Raw genomic sequence first — 16,936 nt, 5'->3', positions numbered from 1 at the left:
TTCAGAGGTCCCTTTGTCTTTCCTTTCATTCTCTGTTTTCATCAACAGCGACACGTGTTCTTTCAGGCAATGCGTTTTCTGTTTTCTGGCATATTTTAGACACAAATCATCATTTCTTTGACCTTTCTCTGTCTCTTTCAGCTCGTTCTGCTCTCCCAGATTTCCGTCATCCCTCTCGGACATCGAGTCCTCCTTCAAAGACACACGAACCTGAATCTTTTCTCTCTGGCGTTCGGAGTTTCTGGTGTCCTCGTGTGTCACGAAGGACTTTTGACTTTTACACAAAACAACCAATTATTTCTGATATAACCATGAAACTGATTGCTCCCATTTCCATGTTAATTGCTTAATTGCCAGTCATTTTCTCCAGGATACAATCAAAGATGACTCAAACTTTACAAACCTCCTCTGCTGGGAGCCACTTCCTGAACATGACGTTTAGAGAGACAATTACATGAACGTTTTGAGGAGAGTGTGTTGGAGTGGGGGTTTGGGGGGGGTGAGAATATAAATATCCACATGTAAAGATTATCAAATGACACTCATGATTGATTGCAACCTTTTATAAATTGAACAAAAAAACATAATTGCATTGGCGTCGTCCCACAGGAGGCTCGATTACAGCCAATCACAACGGTGAGGGTTTGTGCGAGCACCATCTGCGCGCATAAAAGCATCACACTGTATTTTCTTTCAGTAATTTTCCTCCACGTCACAGCTGAGAATGTCATCGCACATGAACTGTCTGCTCGGGTATTTCGGGGAGAAGGAAAGCCCTTAGAAAATGCAGCTTGAGTTTACACTCTTTGTCCTCCCCAAGGTGAGAATATCAGCATTTCTGCTCGAGGGGAAGACGTGTCCGTGTGATTGGCCGATGCTGCTGGACCCAGGTGGTCCTGTGCGTTTTGGGATCGCCATGCGTCATCAAGGCATGCAGGGTACACAGTCATTTCCCAAAAGCACAGCCTCCACTCGCCTTGTGAGATGTCCAGTAAGTGAAAGCTCAGTGAGAGAACACTCACACATGCACGCTGGTGGAAAGTAACTAAGTACATCTGAGCTGTACTTATATCTAATAAGGAGTATTATGCTGCTTTATACATCAACTGCACCAGAAGTGCTCCCTCTTGTCACATTTCAGATGTCTATAAGTTGTCAGCAGTTCCAAAAAAGAGAGATTTCCCCTCTAAACGTCTGTTTTAAAGAACTGTTTGAGACATAAATGATCCAGTATTTTACATAAAAAGTTTAGAGAAAAGGTCCCAAAAACATGATCACCTCCCAGATTTATCTTCCTTTATCTGACCCTTTGAAGGACCTCGAGGTCGGGAACTAAACTATAGCTCCACCTTAGCAGCTACTGCAACAATAATGTGACAATTATCGATTAATCGATAATAATTTCTTGATGAATCGATTGGTTAATGGTCCATAAAACATCAGAATATGGTGAAAAATGGTGATCACTGTTTTCCAGAGTCTAAGCTGATGTCTCATTTTGTCCACAACCCAAAGATATTCAGTTTACGCTCATAGAAGAATAAAAAAACAGAATATATTCACATTGAGAAGCTGAAATCATAGAATTAGGAATTTTTCTTATACAAATGACTCAAAACAGGTGATTTATCGATGAATCATTGCATAGATATATACAGAATATTCATATATCTGTATCTTTAGATCGAGTACTTTGTTTTTTGATGCCTTACTTTTACATAAGTAGGATTTTGAATGCAGGACTTTTACTTATAGATGAATATTTTTACAATGTTGTATTGGTACTTAAGTAGGATTCGATTACTTGTTCCACCACTGCACATGCACTCACACATGCATCCATAGAGAGGTACCTACAGACCAAGCAGCACTATTGGATGAGTTAGAAGTGACCCAAACTTACCCGACTAAACAAAATGTATGTGCACTCAATAAATAATAATAATACTAATGAAAGACACAGCCATGTGTTCCAGTTTCCAGATGACAAAGTTGTTTATTAACATGATTTTCACCCAATAATTGTGATTTATTGGGTCACATCGGCTCAAATATTCATAAAAACATTGCTGGTCATGATTTTATTCCACAATTCTAACATGATTAGATTTTCTCATGCACATTTAAAACACATTAAAGGCAGTGTACAGTAACACCCTCATCGCTGTGACATAACATGAACAGTTGGCTTATTCATTGCATTTTTCCATGACTCGCCAGCATGAGGGGGAAAGTGTTCTTCCTTTGGGGACAACACGGACCGACAGCAAGACTTGACAAGGGACAAACATTGTTTCCGACTAAACGCACCATCAGGCTGCGACAATGCCTCCAAAGACAAACACGAAATGCTTCAACTTTTGACATTTATAGTGGAGCAGGGACGATCTCAGCCGGGACAGAAACAAACAGAACCACAACAAAGGATTTAAAGTCTTTGTGAAGGTTAATGAACTGAATTCATTGTCGGTAATGACCACATTGTGCTGTCATCATCACAACTAGGAGAGCGGAGTCTTTACTGGAATGCATTCAAACACGATAAAAAGACAATCTGAGAAAAGCACAGTTTGGATTTTCTAGTCTAATACGAAGATCACAGTCAGCGTTTAACAGCTCCTATAAAGTTTTACAAGGTTTGAAGATTTACAGTTGGTTTACAGTCGACGGACGTCTACTTGTTTTTCTTCTTCTGCTCTTGGAAGAAGTCATTGCAGGCAACGGTCAGAGCGGCCACCAACACAACAAACTCATTGAAGTCCACCTCGTTGTCTTTGTTAGAGTCCAGGTCGTTCATGATCTTCTCCACCAGCATCGGATCCTTCTGAGACTGCAAATGAAACGCAGCAGAAGAGAAGATTTAGACTTTGAAAGGATGTGTAAGTCCATTATTCACCTGTTTTATTAAGAAATAGCTTCAACACATGCTGGATTTAATTCATGATACTGGAAATATCAGTCTGTCTGTGTAACATGCAGTCGTTTGATTGACACTGAAGCTTTCTATTGACTCAAGGCCAAAGCGTCCAGAGCTGCGATGCTGCTGCTAAATGAGCCGTGAGCTGCAGCTGATCACACACGACATTTATCGCTTTGCTCATTTCCTCCAGGATCGAGAAACAAGACATGGCTTTCCTCTTCCAGCCTCTGACCCTTCGAGGCAGCGGTGATCTTTACGCGCTCGGCGTTTTAGCAAAGGTTGAAATTAAAATCCAGCCCGCACGGACGGCGAACTGAGATGGGATTTATGTTATTAGGAAAATATTGCTACAGCGTTGCTGCATTTTTTATGTGGTTTTCAATTTGTTATGGTTTTTTTTTCCATTTTCAATCAGGAATTTATAAGAAACACCATACATATCTTTTATTTAATTATAAACTAAGTAAATGTGTTTTGCAGTCAAATATGACGGCGACAAAAACAATAAAACACAATAAAATCAAAACTTCTAAAGAAATAAACAAATAAAAATGGGAAAACCATTTTAAAAAGTACAAATTTAACTTTCAGACTTCAGACTATATGTATATATGTGTGTGTGTGTGTGTGTGTTTGTGTGTGTATACACAGTATATATACTATATAATATATACTGTAAATGAAACAGTCTGCTCATCCTGTATATGGCAACATATACAGTATATTCCCACACACAGTATATTTTCCCAGTAAGAACATAATATATATATATGAGCTAAAGGTTTGTGTCTCTCTTTTTATTTAGCTATAAAAGTTTTTCAAGGAACTTTGAGTTTATCTGAAAAGAAATCCTAAAAGTTACAGTGACACAAATAAAGTTTCATCTCTCCCCTTTTTCAAACTTAAGTTGATTCAATAACATGAAATAAATGAGTAATTGTAAAATAAACTAAAAGAAAAATCTAAATTAAATACAAATCCTAAACTTAAGTTTATTAATAAAAAACTTTAAAAAGAGACATGACTGTCTTCTTCTCATCCAGGTCGGACAACATCATTTCTTTTTTTTTACACACCCATTTTAAAAATTATATACAGTATATCTACAGTAATCTATCAAGCGTCTGGAGTTTTCTGTCAGAGGAAACTGAGGCTGAATGTTGTGCTGGGGCTGCGTCTATTCTCAGAGGTGACTATAGCTCGAGGGGACGTGATGACATCATGGGAGAGGCTATATTTGGAGGCGATATGGGCCACTGATGATGATGATGATGTGTGAGCACCTGAGGCTTCCCATCCGCATGAGAGAGGACAAGAAGAGAAAATACAAAATAAAATAAAAAAACATCTGAAGGCATCAGAGGTTCCACTCTCGGGCTTCGGCCGTTTCGTCTCAATCATCTGTAATGGCACGCGTCTACAAACTGACAGGGGCCGGGGCTTTATCTGAAATGACCTTATCTATCTCCTCCTCCACATCCTTTATTTCACACAGTGCTGCGATGTGAGCGCCCCACCAGCAGTTACACTTTGACAGCGGGATAGCAATCAATGAGGAAACAATTTCCCGAAACAAGGTCAGAACGCTCTTTCTCCCTCGGATCATTGGGAAAGAAAACCTGCCGATCTAATTTCACTTTTTTTAAGGGGTAAAGGTCTTCATTAAGTGTGTTACTGTGATTGCTATTGGTCAAACTGAGGAAATACAGAGAGGTGAACAGGTCACGCTTTCTCTGGTTTGTCCTGATCGTTCAGTTTAAAGCACATTGCTTCCCGTCCAGATATAATCAAGGCTCTGTCCTCCCAAAAACTAAAACTGTGGATGCTTTCCACCTCTCTCTCCTCTCTGGTATCTCAAAACTCTCTGAAACTTCGATTTAAATGCACAAAAAACATAACAACATGATCGTAAGAATGTTGAAATATCAACTTTACCGTGAGGAAGTCGGTGAGCTCGCTGTTCAGGAGTTCCTTCAACTCGCCCTTGTTGAGCTTGTACTTGTCTCCATCGTTTCCAGAGTAGTTGTAGAAAACTGTTATCAGTGCATCCATTGCACCTTCCAGTTGGCTCGGCATTCTGCTGGGAGGATGGAGGGAAGTTCTTCCTGAAAATTCAAATGTTTTACTATAATAAAGTACGGCACAGCGAGAGAGAGAGAGAGAGAGAGAGGCAGGCGTGCTCTTACCTGGTTAGAGTCCCGTACGAATGTGACGAGAGAAGCTGCAGCACAGCTTGTTTATTAGGAAGTGAGGAGAAGCTGAGCGGGCCGTCGTCTATCTTTGTGCCGGTAATTAATTCCACAGGTGAGACGCCCATGGTAACTGTCTTTCTTTCCAGGTTTTAATCAACGCCGTTAAGTGAAAAACAAAACGTGCCAGTGTAACCCTGGAGCCCCCGCGGGGATTCATCAAACCCGGAGACATGCATGGGCCTTCACACACGTCCGCATCACTTACATCACTTCATCAGAGGAGGAATATATATATATGTATATATATACAGAAATCTATATTGGTCTGAATGGAAGAACAACGTAAATGAGCTTATTGTTTAATATCTTGCTAAAGGCGCCTTTAATTCATTTATATCTGTCTTTTAATGATTCCAGCTGTTCCTAAATGTATTTACTTGTGTGCATGAGCCATGAAAACACTGTTATTATATGTATTTAATGTATCAGTGATTAGTTTAGTACTTTTCATCCCACAGCATGTATTTGACAAATTAAAATTTAGATCACAGTGTTCTAGCCTTTCTTACCCTCAGGTGTGCACAGTAATAGAGTAATATAGTACTTTTATGATCTCTTTTACTTCCATACATTAAGCTTATTTTGCTGTTAATACTTTATCCTAAGTAACATTGAGAATACAGCCTACGTGCAATTGAGTATTTTCACATTTTACTTCAGTACTCATGTGCTTATATATTCAGATTTTCTGAACGTTACAACACTACAAGCATCTGTAATTTAACTGATTTAATAAAGGAAGCGCACTGTGCCATAAGCTAAAATATGTTTTATGTTTCATATTACACTGTCCACTGTGCTCAGACAGTATCACCAGGACAGGAATTCATAAAACCTTATTGTGAATCAAACGGGCCGCGTTCCCTGCAGACGTTTTGTCTCGTCCACAAATAGCTACTGTGCATGTTGGCTGACTGTCACTGTTACGCTTAATGGCACTGAGCCGTTGTTACTGTTATTAAGTCACACCTGTTTTTTGTTTGAAACCAGTCCATAGCAGGACCTCCCCTGTGTGGAATACAGCTATCATTAATAAATCTGTGAGTTTCCTGCTGTGACTGCTGTGCAGCCAGTCGGGTACCAATAAATGAACGAGGTGAGGGCCAAAGAACCTGCAGCCAGCAGACAGGAAGATAAAGCTGAAACAGTTTGTGTCACATAACCGGCTGAAACATTCCTCAGACTAAATACTGGAGATGCGACTTCCTGCATGGATGCAAATGGTTTCTAATTTCCATCAGGCCATGAGGGGGCGATAAAAACCCCACCATACAATACTAAAACAGAAAGCACACATTCAATATAGAACATATGTTGTCACTGTTAAAGCTCTCCATTGAGGAGAGCAGTATAACATCCTGTGTTTCTCTGGAGGAGCTTTTCACAGCCTGGTCTGTTTACGGGGACGTGCTACTGAAAGATGCGATCCAGTTTTGGACTTTGAACCACACCAGGGACTGAAGGTCGGGTCATCTCGGCCTCTGCTGCACCCATTGTTAAATGTGTCTCTACCAAAAAAGGGGCGACAAACTAAATCTCTGGAGTAACAGCGTGTTCTTATCTTCTTCAAACATCCTTCCTAGTATGACAAAACTGAGAGCAGGGACATGATGAAAGCGTCCTCCATTCGAGTATTACCAGTATCAAAGACCTGTGTCTCGTCGTCTCGCCTTCTCTTGAGTATTAGTCTGTGTGTTCTTTGGTTTCAGTGTCTGTTTGTTTTCATTCTGTGTTCGAGCATTTCAGCCGATCCTCAGTCTGGTTTCGACTTACTCCTTTGTTTCCTTGGACCTCGTCTGTTTTAGGATTTAGCCTGCTCCTGCTTTACGGATCCGTTTGCCAGTTTCTCCTTCCTCTTTCTGACTGAGCCTGCCTGACAATCCGTAAACTTTTGCTAAATACACAATTGATCTGCAGTGACCAGTTGAGCCACTGAACGTAGTCCAGAATGGACGAACTAAACTGACTTTAACATTCGTCAAGAGCTTCACAGCAACCTATCCTTCCTCTTTCTTTTGTTTTTTGAAAACGAGCCGGGCATAACAAAGAGGAGGGTGAGGTGAGGGGCATTCAGTTGGTTGCAGTATGCAACTCTCACCACTAGATGCCACTGAAAGCTACTCAACATTTGGCAAATAGGTCCTTAATAACTTTTCCATTGTGTTGATTTAAAAAACAGAATCCAGGTTGTCTTCTGTTGTTGCATAGTCAATAAAGGTCGTTTCTACAAACCACATTTACTTCCAGTCGAGTGAAGTTCACTTCACCTCATCGAAACGTGTTTCGGGTTTGTTTCTCACTGGTTTCTCTTTGTTTCAGGGAAATAAATCAAACGTGAAGAGGCTTGCTTTGCTTGCCAGCAGGTTCCCATTCTCTCAGTTTCACCTTGTGATTCGAAATCGTCACATTCTCATTGTTGGGTTTATTTTTAGCCACCGCAGCTCTTTCATCCTTTTTGTCATTTTGTGTCTGAATGTGATTGTCCCCCCCTTCTCTGTCAACGTGTCATAACTGACAGCAGAGAATAACACAGCGTTCGGCCCTCGGCCCCCAAAGACGACACCTGAGGGATGTTAGTCAGTCAGGTGTGCCTGCAACTTTTCTTCCTCTCGCAGACACTGCCACGGAGAAAATAAGTTTCCATTTGTTAAGGTGATGAAACACTTTCCCCTCACGGCTGCTAATCGTAAATGTTGTGGAGGACAGTGAACCGTGCAACCTTCAACTCACATCACGTCAAATATGACATACGAATATGACGAAATGGACAAGAGTTGTTTTATCAGTGCTACCCTCAAATCATGTACAGCAACAAAAACATTGAATTTACTAGACAAAAAATAAAATGTAATATTAAAAATGACGTTTTGAAGAATTTTACTAAACCTCAGGTTAGTTTCATTCAAATAAAATGCTATTTTTGGACATATTCATCATATTTTTCTTAGTTATGTGTGTCTGCCATCTGGATTTTAACAGTAACACTCAATAGATGCCAAGTATTTAAATAAACTTCATTCCTCATAATCATCTCTTGGAGATAAAGCAGAGAACACCTGGCAGCCTGTGTCTTTTATAAGGGATTTTTAAAGGCTTGATCACGGCTGGTGTTAAAAGGGATAAAAAATAAGAAAAAAGCTTCCCTCCTCCTACCTATGTGGCAGATGATGTATCGTTTTATGTTTCCTCGTGTCCCCTCAGGTCCCTGCAGCATCTTCAAGGTCACTCCAAAGACAACAGGAGATGGTGCTTCCACTCGGCTCGCTGCAGTGAGACATAAAAAGATATTTATGATGAATGATAGCGTGAATGTAAAAGTATATATATATATATCTATATATATATATATCAGCTACTGGACTTTGAGTTTGTCATTACTCAGCTGTTCACCTTTTGCACTGCTGTCATTGTAAGATACACACTTTGTTTTTCCAGCTGCTGACACGCGACACGTTAAATCTCTTGATTTGATTTTGAGTTTGATTCCCTCAAGTGTGATTTTTTAAATATATTACGGCACAAAGTCACACACCATCAACATATTTCACTAATGTTGTTGAAACTGGATCATATTTTAATGGAGAAAATGGGATTCACACACTTTCCTGATGGACAGTGAGGTAACCGCTGCCAACTGTAGCTGCTGTTAGCTAATGAAAAAAGAAGAGGAGGTTTTCAGGCGGGGTGTGAATATAAGTTGCATCCCTGGTGTGTGACTTACTATTGAAGGCAGCAGACCAAAACCTTGAGCGAGACCTCTGTGGAGGCCTTAACAGGTGGCAGCTCATTAGGTTGATGACTCCTCCATGGCTTCACTCTGCTGCAGATAAGTCGCTGCATGCAGCCTCAAAGAGCTGCTGGTCTCTTAATGTCTTGGTTCTTTTTGTCTCCCTGACGTCTGGGATGAAAGCTGCTGACGTCTCACTGTGACTCAGGTACTCCCAGGTTTGTCCGCTCTGACTGGAGGCTCTGTCTTCCACTCTCGCAGAAGCTGTTTGGGTGGATGTACATCCTGCACCTGTTGATGAGCCCTGACGTGAATCCTTTCGTATTCCTTTCATACTTTGAACTGGGCTAACACATGCTGTCACACAGCCTTGAGCTATTTTCATGAGCCTCTGTGCACACGTCTCAAAGTCTGGTTGCTCATCAGAGTCTAGCAAAGATCAGTTCTTGGTGAGTCCTGGTCCTGAATGTCACCCTGTCAGGATCAGTATAAAAAGTAAAGTATATACACACCAGATTTGATTATTCCGCGGTACAAAACCATCTCTATTGTGTTGAGTAACTAAAACAGAGGGCGGAGGATGAGTTCTATGGACCTGCAGAGCTCGATGGATGCGTCCTCTCCCTCAGGAGTGACGGGAGTAGTCTAACACCTTGTCATCATCTCCTCAGACACCCACATATAGTTAGTGATGTGCTGGAGCTCTGAGTGAGAAGTGGATCCTCATTTATTGTACCAACACTTGTCTGACATGAACCAAAAATGGTACGCCGTCCAATCCAACGGCTGATCATTGTGGCACTGAAGCAGCTTCTTCTGATCGTGTCTGACAGCGTGCCAACAGCCACACTGTATCTTGATGAAGGGGTCAATACTTTTGGAGCTGACGAGCCGGTCAGTCTGAGGCCAGGCCTCCTTCCTCGAGCTAGTGGTTATTTTCTGACTTTTACAGTTCTTCCTCTGGGTTTGACTTGATATCAAAGTCCCACAGGAAACATCAAACCCGAGGCCGATGTAATAAGAGTCAACACGTTCTCTCTGTACGCTGTCAATGAAACACTGACCTCTGAAATTTCTCTTCACATATTTTCATGAAAGGGCTTCCCTCATAAATTAGTCATCACTTATCACTTTGTTGAAACTATTTGAAAGTGTTTGAATCCCATCAGATTATGATTAGCAAAATGTTTTTTTTCAGAATCAGATTTACCGGCTGAGCGTGTGTGAACATGCACAAGAACCCACAATACACGATGTGTAGCCCAAGTCCAAACTCTTCATTCATACTGTAGGTTTCTCCTCAGCTTTGACTTGATTTTTACTGCCCTCTTCTGGCTGATGAGTGGCATCAGAAAGTTGGAGAGCATGCTCCGCACTGTAAACTGACACGTCTTGTATATTCGGCCCACACTGTTTGTACTGCACACAACGCTTCCCGCATCCTGTTTCAACAATACAGTCCAGTTATAGTGTGTCCAAAATATGTAAAGAAATAAACGTTAAAATTGTCTGAAGGCCTAAAAGTTGTGACTGCTTTGATTGAGTGTGTGCCATTACAGGTGGCTTGTTTGAGTATTGTTTGAGAGCTCCATCGCCATCCCAGCAGTCCTGTCTTTGCCACATGAGATGGGGGTGGCACCACCACACTCGCTTTCTGTGGGTGACGTCACATGTTTTATACTACCTATAGTTCCTAGTCATTCTTCTTGGGCAAGTCAAGTTCAGTTGAGTCCTTAGTTAAGGCCGAATCAAGTCCCAAGTCAAGCCACCGCAACCCCACCCAAGACACTATTTTTCTGGTGACAAAACCAGATGTTTCTGTTGTTTGTGCCCAAACCAGACCTTAAATCACAGCATTGTCACGAGGGAGGGTGGGGAGTTGAGGAATGGTACACAAAAGTTAACTTAGCCTAACAATAAAACCGAGAGGGATGCACAAACTCAAAGAAACACAGGAGCAAGGTTCAAAAAACAAACTAACCAAAAGGCGGCTGGAGATCCAGGGGAAAAAAACACAAAGAAAAGACAGGAGGGCAAAGGTCAAAAACAGATTACCGGAAAAACACTGGGAAGTCAGAAACACACAGAAACGAGGCATCTACAGCGGACAGACAAGGAAACAAAGGAACTAAATAGACATGCAGGACACCAGGTGAAACTAATCAGGGACAGGTGCAGAATCAAAAAAGGTGGGAAAACAAGACACAGACAGGGTAGGACTACAAAATAAAACAGGAAACACAGAACAAACACATAAACCATCATTCTTCAACTGATGACAGCCGCTGAATGATGCAAAGATATTTTAAAAATGTGATCAATATTAAAACGTCATCGAGAGTTTGAGATTTAACATATCGGTGTAACATGTCGACGTTTTGACGCTGTAACTAGAATTATGCATAGTCAGGCATTGGTCAAAGATGCAGCCACATCTCTCTTTACTGAAAACTTTTGTGGGCAAGTTTTTTCCTCACTCGAACCGAGGGTCTAAGGACAGAGGGTGTCACTCCCTGTACAGATTGTAAAGCCCTCCGAGGCAAAATGTACTTTGTGACTTTGGGCTATACAGATAAAATTTGATTTGATTTGATACTCTGGCAAAATCTTTGATGAGCAGGTCTGAAAGCGATAACTCTTGGTGCAAGCACGGTGATGATGATACAATCTGATCTACAGACCATCAGGTAGCGTCACAAACAGCTTGAGTCATCCAGTCGTGACGTTAACACCAGATATTGTTCGAGTCGAATCAAGTCTTAAAACTTTCACGTTTTTTGTCAAGTCAAGTCTTCAGCTCCTCTCCCGCTGTTTCTTTGTCGACAGCCTTCATACTCCTGCAGATTCTGGTAGAACTGAATGAATCATAACTGATAACAGTAGAAAAATCAACGTTCGAAATGACCTAATGTCTGACTATAAACCACGTGGTACCGCATGATATTTATTCAAAGCTCCGCTCGCCGTGCAAAATGAACGTGTCACTCCATAGAAACTAAAAAACTGGGAGAGAAAACTCAAACTGAGCAAAGAAGCCAACGACAATCCAGCATCTGAAAGGAAGTGCTTTTGAATTCATGTCTCACTTGACAGCTTTTCTATGATTAATTACTTCTGAGGACTGTGTGTGTGTGTGTGTGTGTGTGTGTGTGTGTGTGTGTGTGTGTGTGTTTGATAATCTGAGGACGACAGAGGCAGAATCATTAATAGGCTGATTGTCAGCAGTGAATATGCGACTCGATGTATTATATTTGACGCCTGTTTTCATCCCGTTAACGTGCTAAAAGACACGACCTCTAGTTTTGGGTGATAAAGTCAGATTCACAAGCAAAACGGAAGCTCGCTCTCTCTCTCTCTCTCTCTCTCCATGATTTGGGTCAAAGATTGGAGCTGTTGTGGCCCGGCTCCTGAGTCCTGGCTGCCGTCCTTGTGCCCATGAAAAAGAGCCTTTACAGAGGGCCTTCTTTTTAAAACACAGGGGGGGTGGAGGGGGTGGGTGGAGGTGGGGCTTGAACATACATAAGAGGCTAAGACGGCCTGCCAGTCCAATTTGCTGTTGCTTAACCTATACGAGGAAGCTGATTGGATCCTTCCATTCGTTTAGATCTTCTTTTTATCCTCTCCTGGGGCTTGTTAGAAAATAATCCCGTCTCGGATCGGCCCCTCTTTTGGAGGAGAAACACTGCGTTAGTGATGAGCACGGGCAGGTTACTCAGAACTGAGGCTTTGTCCTGGATGTCGGATGACGACAACGTAACTGGGGTCCAGTCCCGGGGTTTGATCCTGCAGCCTTTCTGGGACTACCTCCACCAGAACCACCACGATCTCCTGAGGAGCACTCCCTTCCCCGTGGTGCTCTCCGTCTCTACCTATTTCTTCTTGGTTGGTTTTTACACCGTGCTGGACCTGCTGGCTCCCACCTGGCCGTGCATTAACCGTCACAGGCTCCATCCTGACAAACCTGTCACCTGGCCCAACATCTGGACTACCCTGGGTGTCACCATCTACAACCATGTGCTTTACATCTTTCCTGCTACAATCGCCCAGTGGCTGTGGAGGCCACCTACCCCGTTACCCCGGGAGGCACCCACTTTCTGGAGCTTCTTCTTGGGCATCATGGGCTGCATGGTGGTCTTTGACTTCCAGTATTACCTGTGGCACCTGCTGCACCACCAGGTACCGTGGTTGTATCGTACGTTTCACGCCGTGCACCACCAGTACAACCAGACTTTCAGCCTCGTCACCCAGTACCTGTCCGGCTGGGAGTTATTCAGCTTGGGATTTTGGGCTACGATAGACCCCATCCTGCTCCAGTGCCACTGCCTCACAGCATGGGGCTTCATGGTCTTCAACATCTACGTTTCCACCGAGCAACACTGCGGCTACGACTTCCCGTGGGCCCTGCATAACCTGGTGCCCTTTGGCCTCTGGGGTGGTGCGCCCAAGCATGACGCTCACCACCAGCGGCCCGGCACTAACTTTGCCCCATTCTTCTCTCACTGGGACTGGCTTGGGGGAACCCACTCGGTGCCAACACGCTGCAGCGGCAGAGCCAGACAAGATGAAATGTAGAAAAGACTAAAGAGCTTGAGTTAATCTCTCACTGACTCCGTCTCTCTTTTACTCAAACTGCCTCTTTTGTACCTGCTCTCTCTCTCTTCTCTCCTTTGCACACCAGTTTCTCTCCTTCCTGCCTTTTTGATATCATCATATCGATCAGCCTTCCACTATCTTCCACTGCTCGCTAACCAAAACATGGATATTCTTCACAGTTTAGGAGTTTTGACGATCTATCTAACACTTCTGTTAAATTGTCGGGAAGAATGATGTGTACAATCATGTTAATGTATTCGTGGTGTTGTCTCCTTTTGAGACGTGTTTTGAGCTACCTTGAGGAAATAAAAGCAAAGAATAGAAAGCACTTTTCCCTCGATAGTCGTGTCTTTATATGTCACCAAACAGATCTTTATGGAGTGTTTTCTGATGCTGGTGCGATCTGTCAGAGCGATTACACACATATTAGCACGTACAACATCCTCCCTCCACTCTCCCTCCTCAGCACTGACCCTCTCACTCTCACGCATGAATAGCGGCCTTTTAGCTGCATCCCAGTATGATGCGTGGGCGCAATACTAATCTACCATCCTCTCTCTCTCTCTCTCTCTCTCTCAGACAAAATGCTCTTACTAGAAGAGTTTTTGATTCAACTCCTCCCTAAAAAAAGACAATATATTTGTGATGCACAGTCTGGAAAATGAAAATTGAAGATTTTCAGGATGTTTTTGCGCTCACAGCTGCAGGGTTACTCGTTAAAATATCTTAATATGTTGACACCAGGAGAGATTTCTGAGAGAATCAACAGATTTTACACTGATTTGACTTTTTTTTTTAAATAAACAGAGTCATATAATAAAATAGCAAAATTTCCTCGAATAATGTCTAAATAAAAATACTGATAAAGGACCAAACACCTTTATAGAAAATGGTGTTTTTAACTTATATACTGTATGTGGCTTTACTTGCAGTTCAACAAACAGATCAGCAGGGGTCACTTTTTCTCCCATCAGAGTTTCAAGGCTGCAAACATGTCAAACAAACAAACTTATAGTGACACATTGATGTCTCTGGTGGAACAACACACACTTTTCCCTTCATGCAGTGGCCTATCTAACTACCTGTCATATGTAAATATGTCAAAATACAATGTGTCACACTTCTATAGTGGTGATCTCGCCTCACCTTCTTTGTTGACACTCAACTGGGAAAAATACTGGCAGCCAGAACTGGTCTGACAGGTTTCTGGTTTTACAAGGGAACTGACTGTTTCAACAGCTTGTGGCTTCTTATTTTAGTAACATTGCAGGCGTATCTGTCTGTCTGTCTGTGTGTCTGTCTGTCTTTGGTAGAATTCCAGCTCTCACGTGTGAATTAAATAAACAGACTTTATCCACCATGTGCCTCCCATGTGCATGCATTTGTCAGCTGTTCTTCTTATCTTAAATTCATTAAATAACTCATGAAGTTCAGCCCAAAGTCATTGAGATTCATCGTTTAACAGCAACAAACAAACAAACTCTTCACACTGACTGTTCAGTGTTATATATGTTGGGTCAGACTTACTTGGTCACTCATGCGGTTAACAGGCTGGGTGCAATTTACGAGAACCTTAAAGCACAATGCACGTGATGCAACATAAACCAACATGTGTGTGTGTGCAACTGCAGAAGTAACTCAAATTCTGACAGCCTATATGCACATGAAGTTAAATAAGATGAGATATACAGCATTGAACCATGTGTTGCATGAGGAATGTGATCCTACCGTTGAATGTGTCTCTGCATGTGAGAACATTACAGCCCGCATCATGCCATGCCAGTGCTGTCTCATGGCCGTCATAGCAAAGCTGTGCAGAGACACATGAAACTGAGAGCGCCGCCGTGTCTCAGTTCACATGCTTCTACACTTCCACTTCCTAAAGTGAGTATATACTGTAGGTGTGAAATGCCCGACGCCTCTCGCCCTCAGTGGTCACCATGTTGGGCTCAAAGCATTGTGTCAGCCTGTGTGAAAAAGAGAAGGCCGCTGCAGCTGAAAGCTGGTTGTGGTATGCACACAAACGTTTTAGAGTTTTTATTTTGACAGAAGAAGAAGAAGAAGAAGCAGTAAAATGTTGCAGTTGTCGTTTCTGGTATGTCGCAACAGCCGTACTCAAACTGAGACCGCACTACTCCGACGAAACTAGTCCACTACGCCAGAAAGTACACAGCGTACTTCAAGAAAGTGTTGAGTTTAAATACATTTACTTCACTTTGAGTTATTTCAACTCAAAATGTTGTGTAAGTGAACCCCTGACATAACATTTTGGAGTTGAAATAACTTTAACTTAACTTAAAATACAATCAAGTGGAACATTTCATTATTTTGAGTGGACATAGAAGTGCACTAATGGAAGTATCTGACTACCTACCTTTGCCCATGTCACCTGGCTTACGCCTCTTGCCTGTGACATGTTTCCAGCCTCTCGTTGAGCATTGCATTGCAGAATTTACATACACGACGCTGCAGACGAACATTTGGATATCTTCTCCCTCTCCCAGTTTCATGGCAACAGAAAATTCAGAATTAGAAATGAGTCACGTTATTTGGTTGCATTTGCATCTTTGAAGTTTCGCATCCATTCACAGGCAGCTCTGCCTTTCTTTCCTATACAATCATTCATGCTCATGTGCAACAGGTGTGTAATCGTTGATGCATCTTTAAGCAACAAATGATTTCACAACTTTTACAAATCACGTTTCGCTGACGACTTTCACAATGATCATTTACTCTTTTTTCTTTTCTTCACAGTAAAATGTTTTTAAAAAGTTTGCTCAGAAATGATCGGACGCGTCATTTCTTTAAACATTGTCCCCGGTCACACGGTGCAGCTGACTAATGTTTGAAAGGAGTTGTTTAAACGTAACACAGTCAGGGAGTGGCTCTGTCCTCAACATGTGAAAAGAAGGTATTCTGCTCAGAGAGTGCTGACAAAAGGTAAGACGACACTCCATGACAATCATTCACCTTTTAATGGGCCTGGAGCTCCGCCCTCCAGCCGGCAATTTAACAGGAAGTTATCACCATACATGGACTGTGTGTTTACCTGGGGGAGGGTGATCTCTCGCTCTTCTTTATCTCGGGATGAAAGAGCGGGACACAATACCGCTTTGTCTTCTTTTTTTAAAGAAAATGACATGTTGCTGTGGCTTTAAATAAGATTTAAGTTGAACAAAAATCAGTTTAGAGCACGGGGGAAATCACTCAAAGAGTCACTGTGGTGTATCACCAGATAAAGTGAGCTGTGCATTTCATTCACAGGTGAAACTCGTGGGAGAACAAGCCGAGCGGGTCATCCGTCCTCGTAAACAAGCCTCGTCGCGCTCTCAAACATTCTCCAACACCCTCCTCTCTGACCCTCGTCCTCCCTGGATGTTTCTTCAGGACACAGTCTGATAAACAGTGAAATACTTTTGTTTGTTTTTTTAAAAAACAAACTGT

At 42.2% G+C, this 16,936-nt stretch overlaps 2 protein-coding genes across 7 annotated transcripts; one reads left to right on the top strand and one right to left on the bottom strand.

The window, feature by feature from the left end:
- Positions 1-1,976: 1,976 nt before the first annotated feature.
- On the bottom strand, positions 1,977-16,107 carry s100z (S100 calcium binding protein Z). Of its 6 annotated transcripts, none has more exons than XM_019264810.2 (4): positions 15,867-16,107; positions 8,326-8,436; positions 4,856-5,025; positions 1,977-2,830 (listed from the first exon to the last, which is right to left on the bottom strand). In XM_019264810.2, the coding sequence occupies exons 1-4, from the start codon at positions 16,000-16,002 to the stop codon at positions 2,675-2,677; spliced, it is 573 nt and encodes a 190-aa protein (XP_019120355.1). In that variant the 5' UTR covers positions 16,003-16,107; the 3' UTR covers positions 1,977-2,674. The 6 variants fall into 6 exon arrangements, with proteins under 6 accessions (XP_019120355.1, XP_019120360.1, XP_027137727.1 ...); XM_019264815.2 differs by lacking the exon at positions 15,867-16,107 and adding an exon at positions 15,221-15,351; XM_027281926.1 differs by lacking the exon at positions 15,867-16,107 and adding an exon at positions 10,955-10,976.
- ch25hl2 (cholesterol 25-hydroxylase like 2) lies at positions 12,441-14,846 on the top strand. The gene has a single exon (XM_010740519.3). The coding sequence runs from the start codon at positions 12,593-12,595 to the stop codon at positions 13,469-13,471; it is 879 nt and encodes a 292-aa protein (XP_010738821.2). The 5' UTR covers positions 12,441-12,592; the 3' UTR covers positions 13,472-14,846.
- Positions 16,108-16,936: the final 829 nt, after the last annotated feature.

Source organism: Larimichthys crocea, chromosome IX, assembly GCF_000972845.2.
Source record: "Larimichthys crocea isolate SSNF chromosome IX, L_crocea_2.0, whole genome shotgun sequence".
In the NCBI taxonomy this organism is placed as follows: domain Eukaryota; kingdom Metazoa; phylum Chordata; class Actinopteri; family Sciaenidae; genus Larimichthys; species Larimichthys crocea.
The sequence above is the reverse complement of the archived record's forward strand: the minus strand, read 5'-3'. Positions and strand labels throughout refer to the sequence as shown.

Bases quoted from the DNA above. Each gene is read 5' to 3' on its own strand.
- s100z (XM_019264810.2), bottom strand. From the start codon at position 16,002: ATGAAACTGGGAGAGGGAGAAGATATCCAAATGTTCGTCTGCAGCGTC. The intron at 8,437-15,866 runs GTAGGTAGTCAG...GTCTCACTGCAG, and splicing joins GCCAGGTGACATGGGCAAAG to CGAGCCGAGTGGAAGCACCA. The intron at 5,026-8,325 runs GTAGGAGGAGGG...TTGAATTTTCAG, and splicing joins ATACATCATCTGCCACATAG to GAAGAACTTCCCTCCATCCT.
- ch25hl2 (XM_010740519.3), top strand. From the start codon at position 12,593: ATGAGCACGGGCAGGTTACTCAGAACTGAGGCTTTGTCCTGGATGTCG.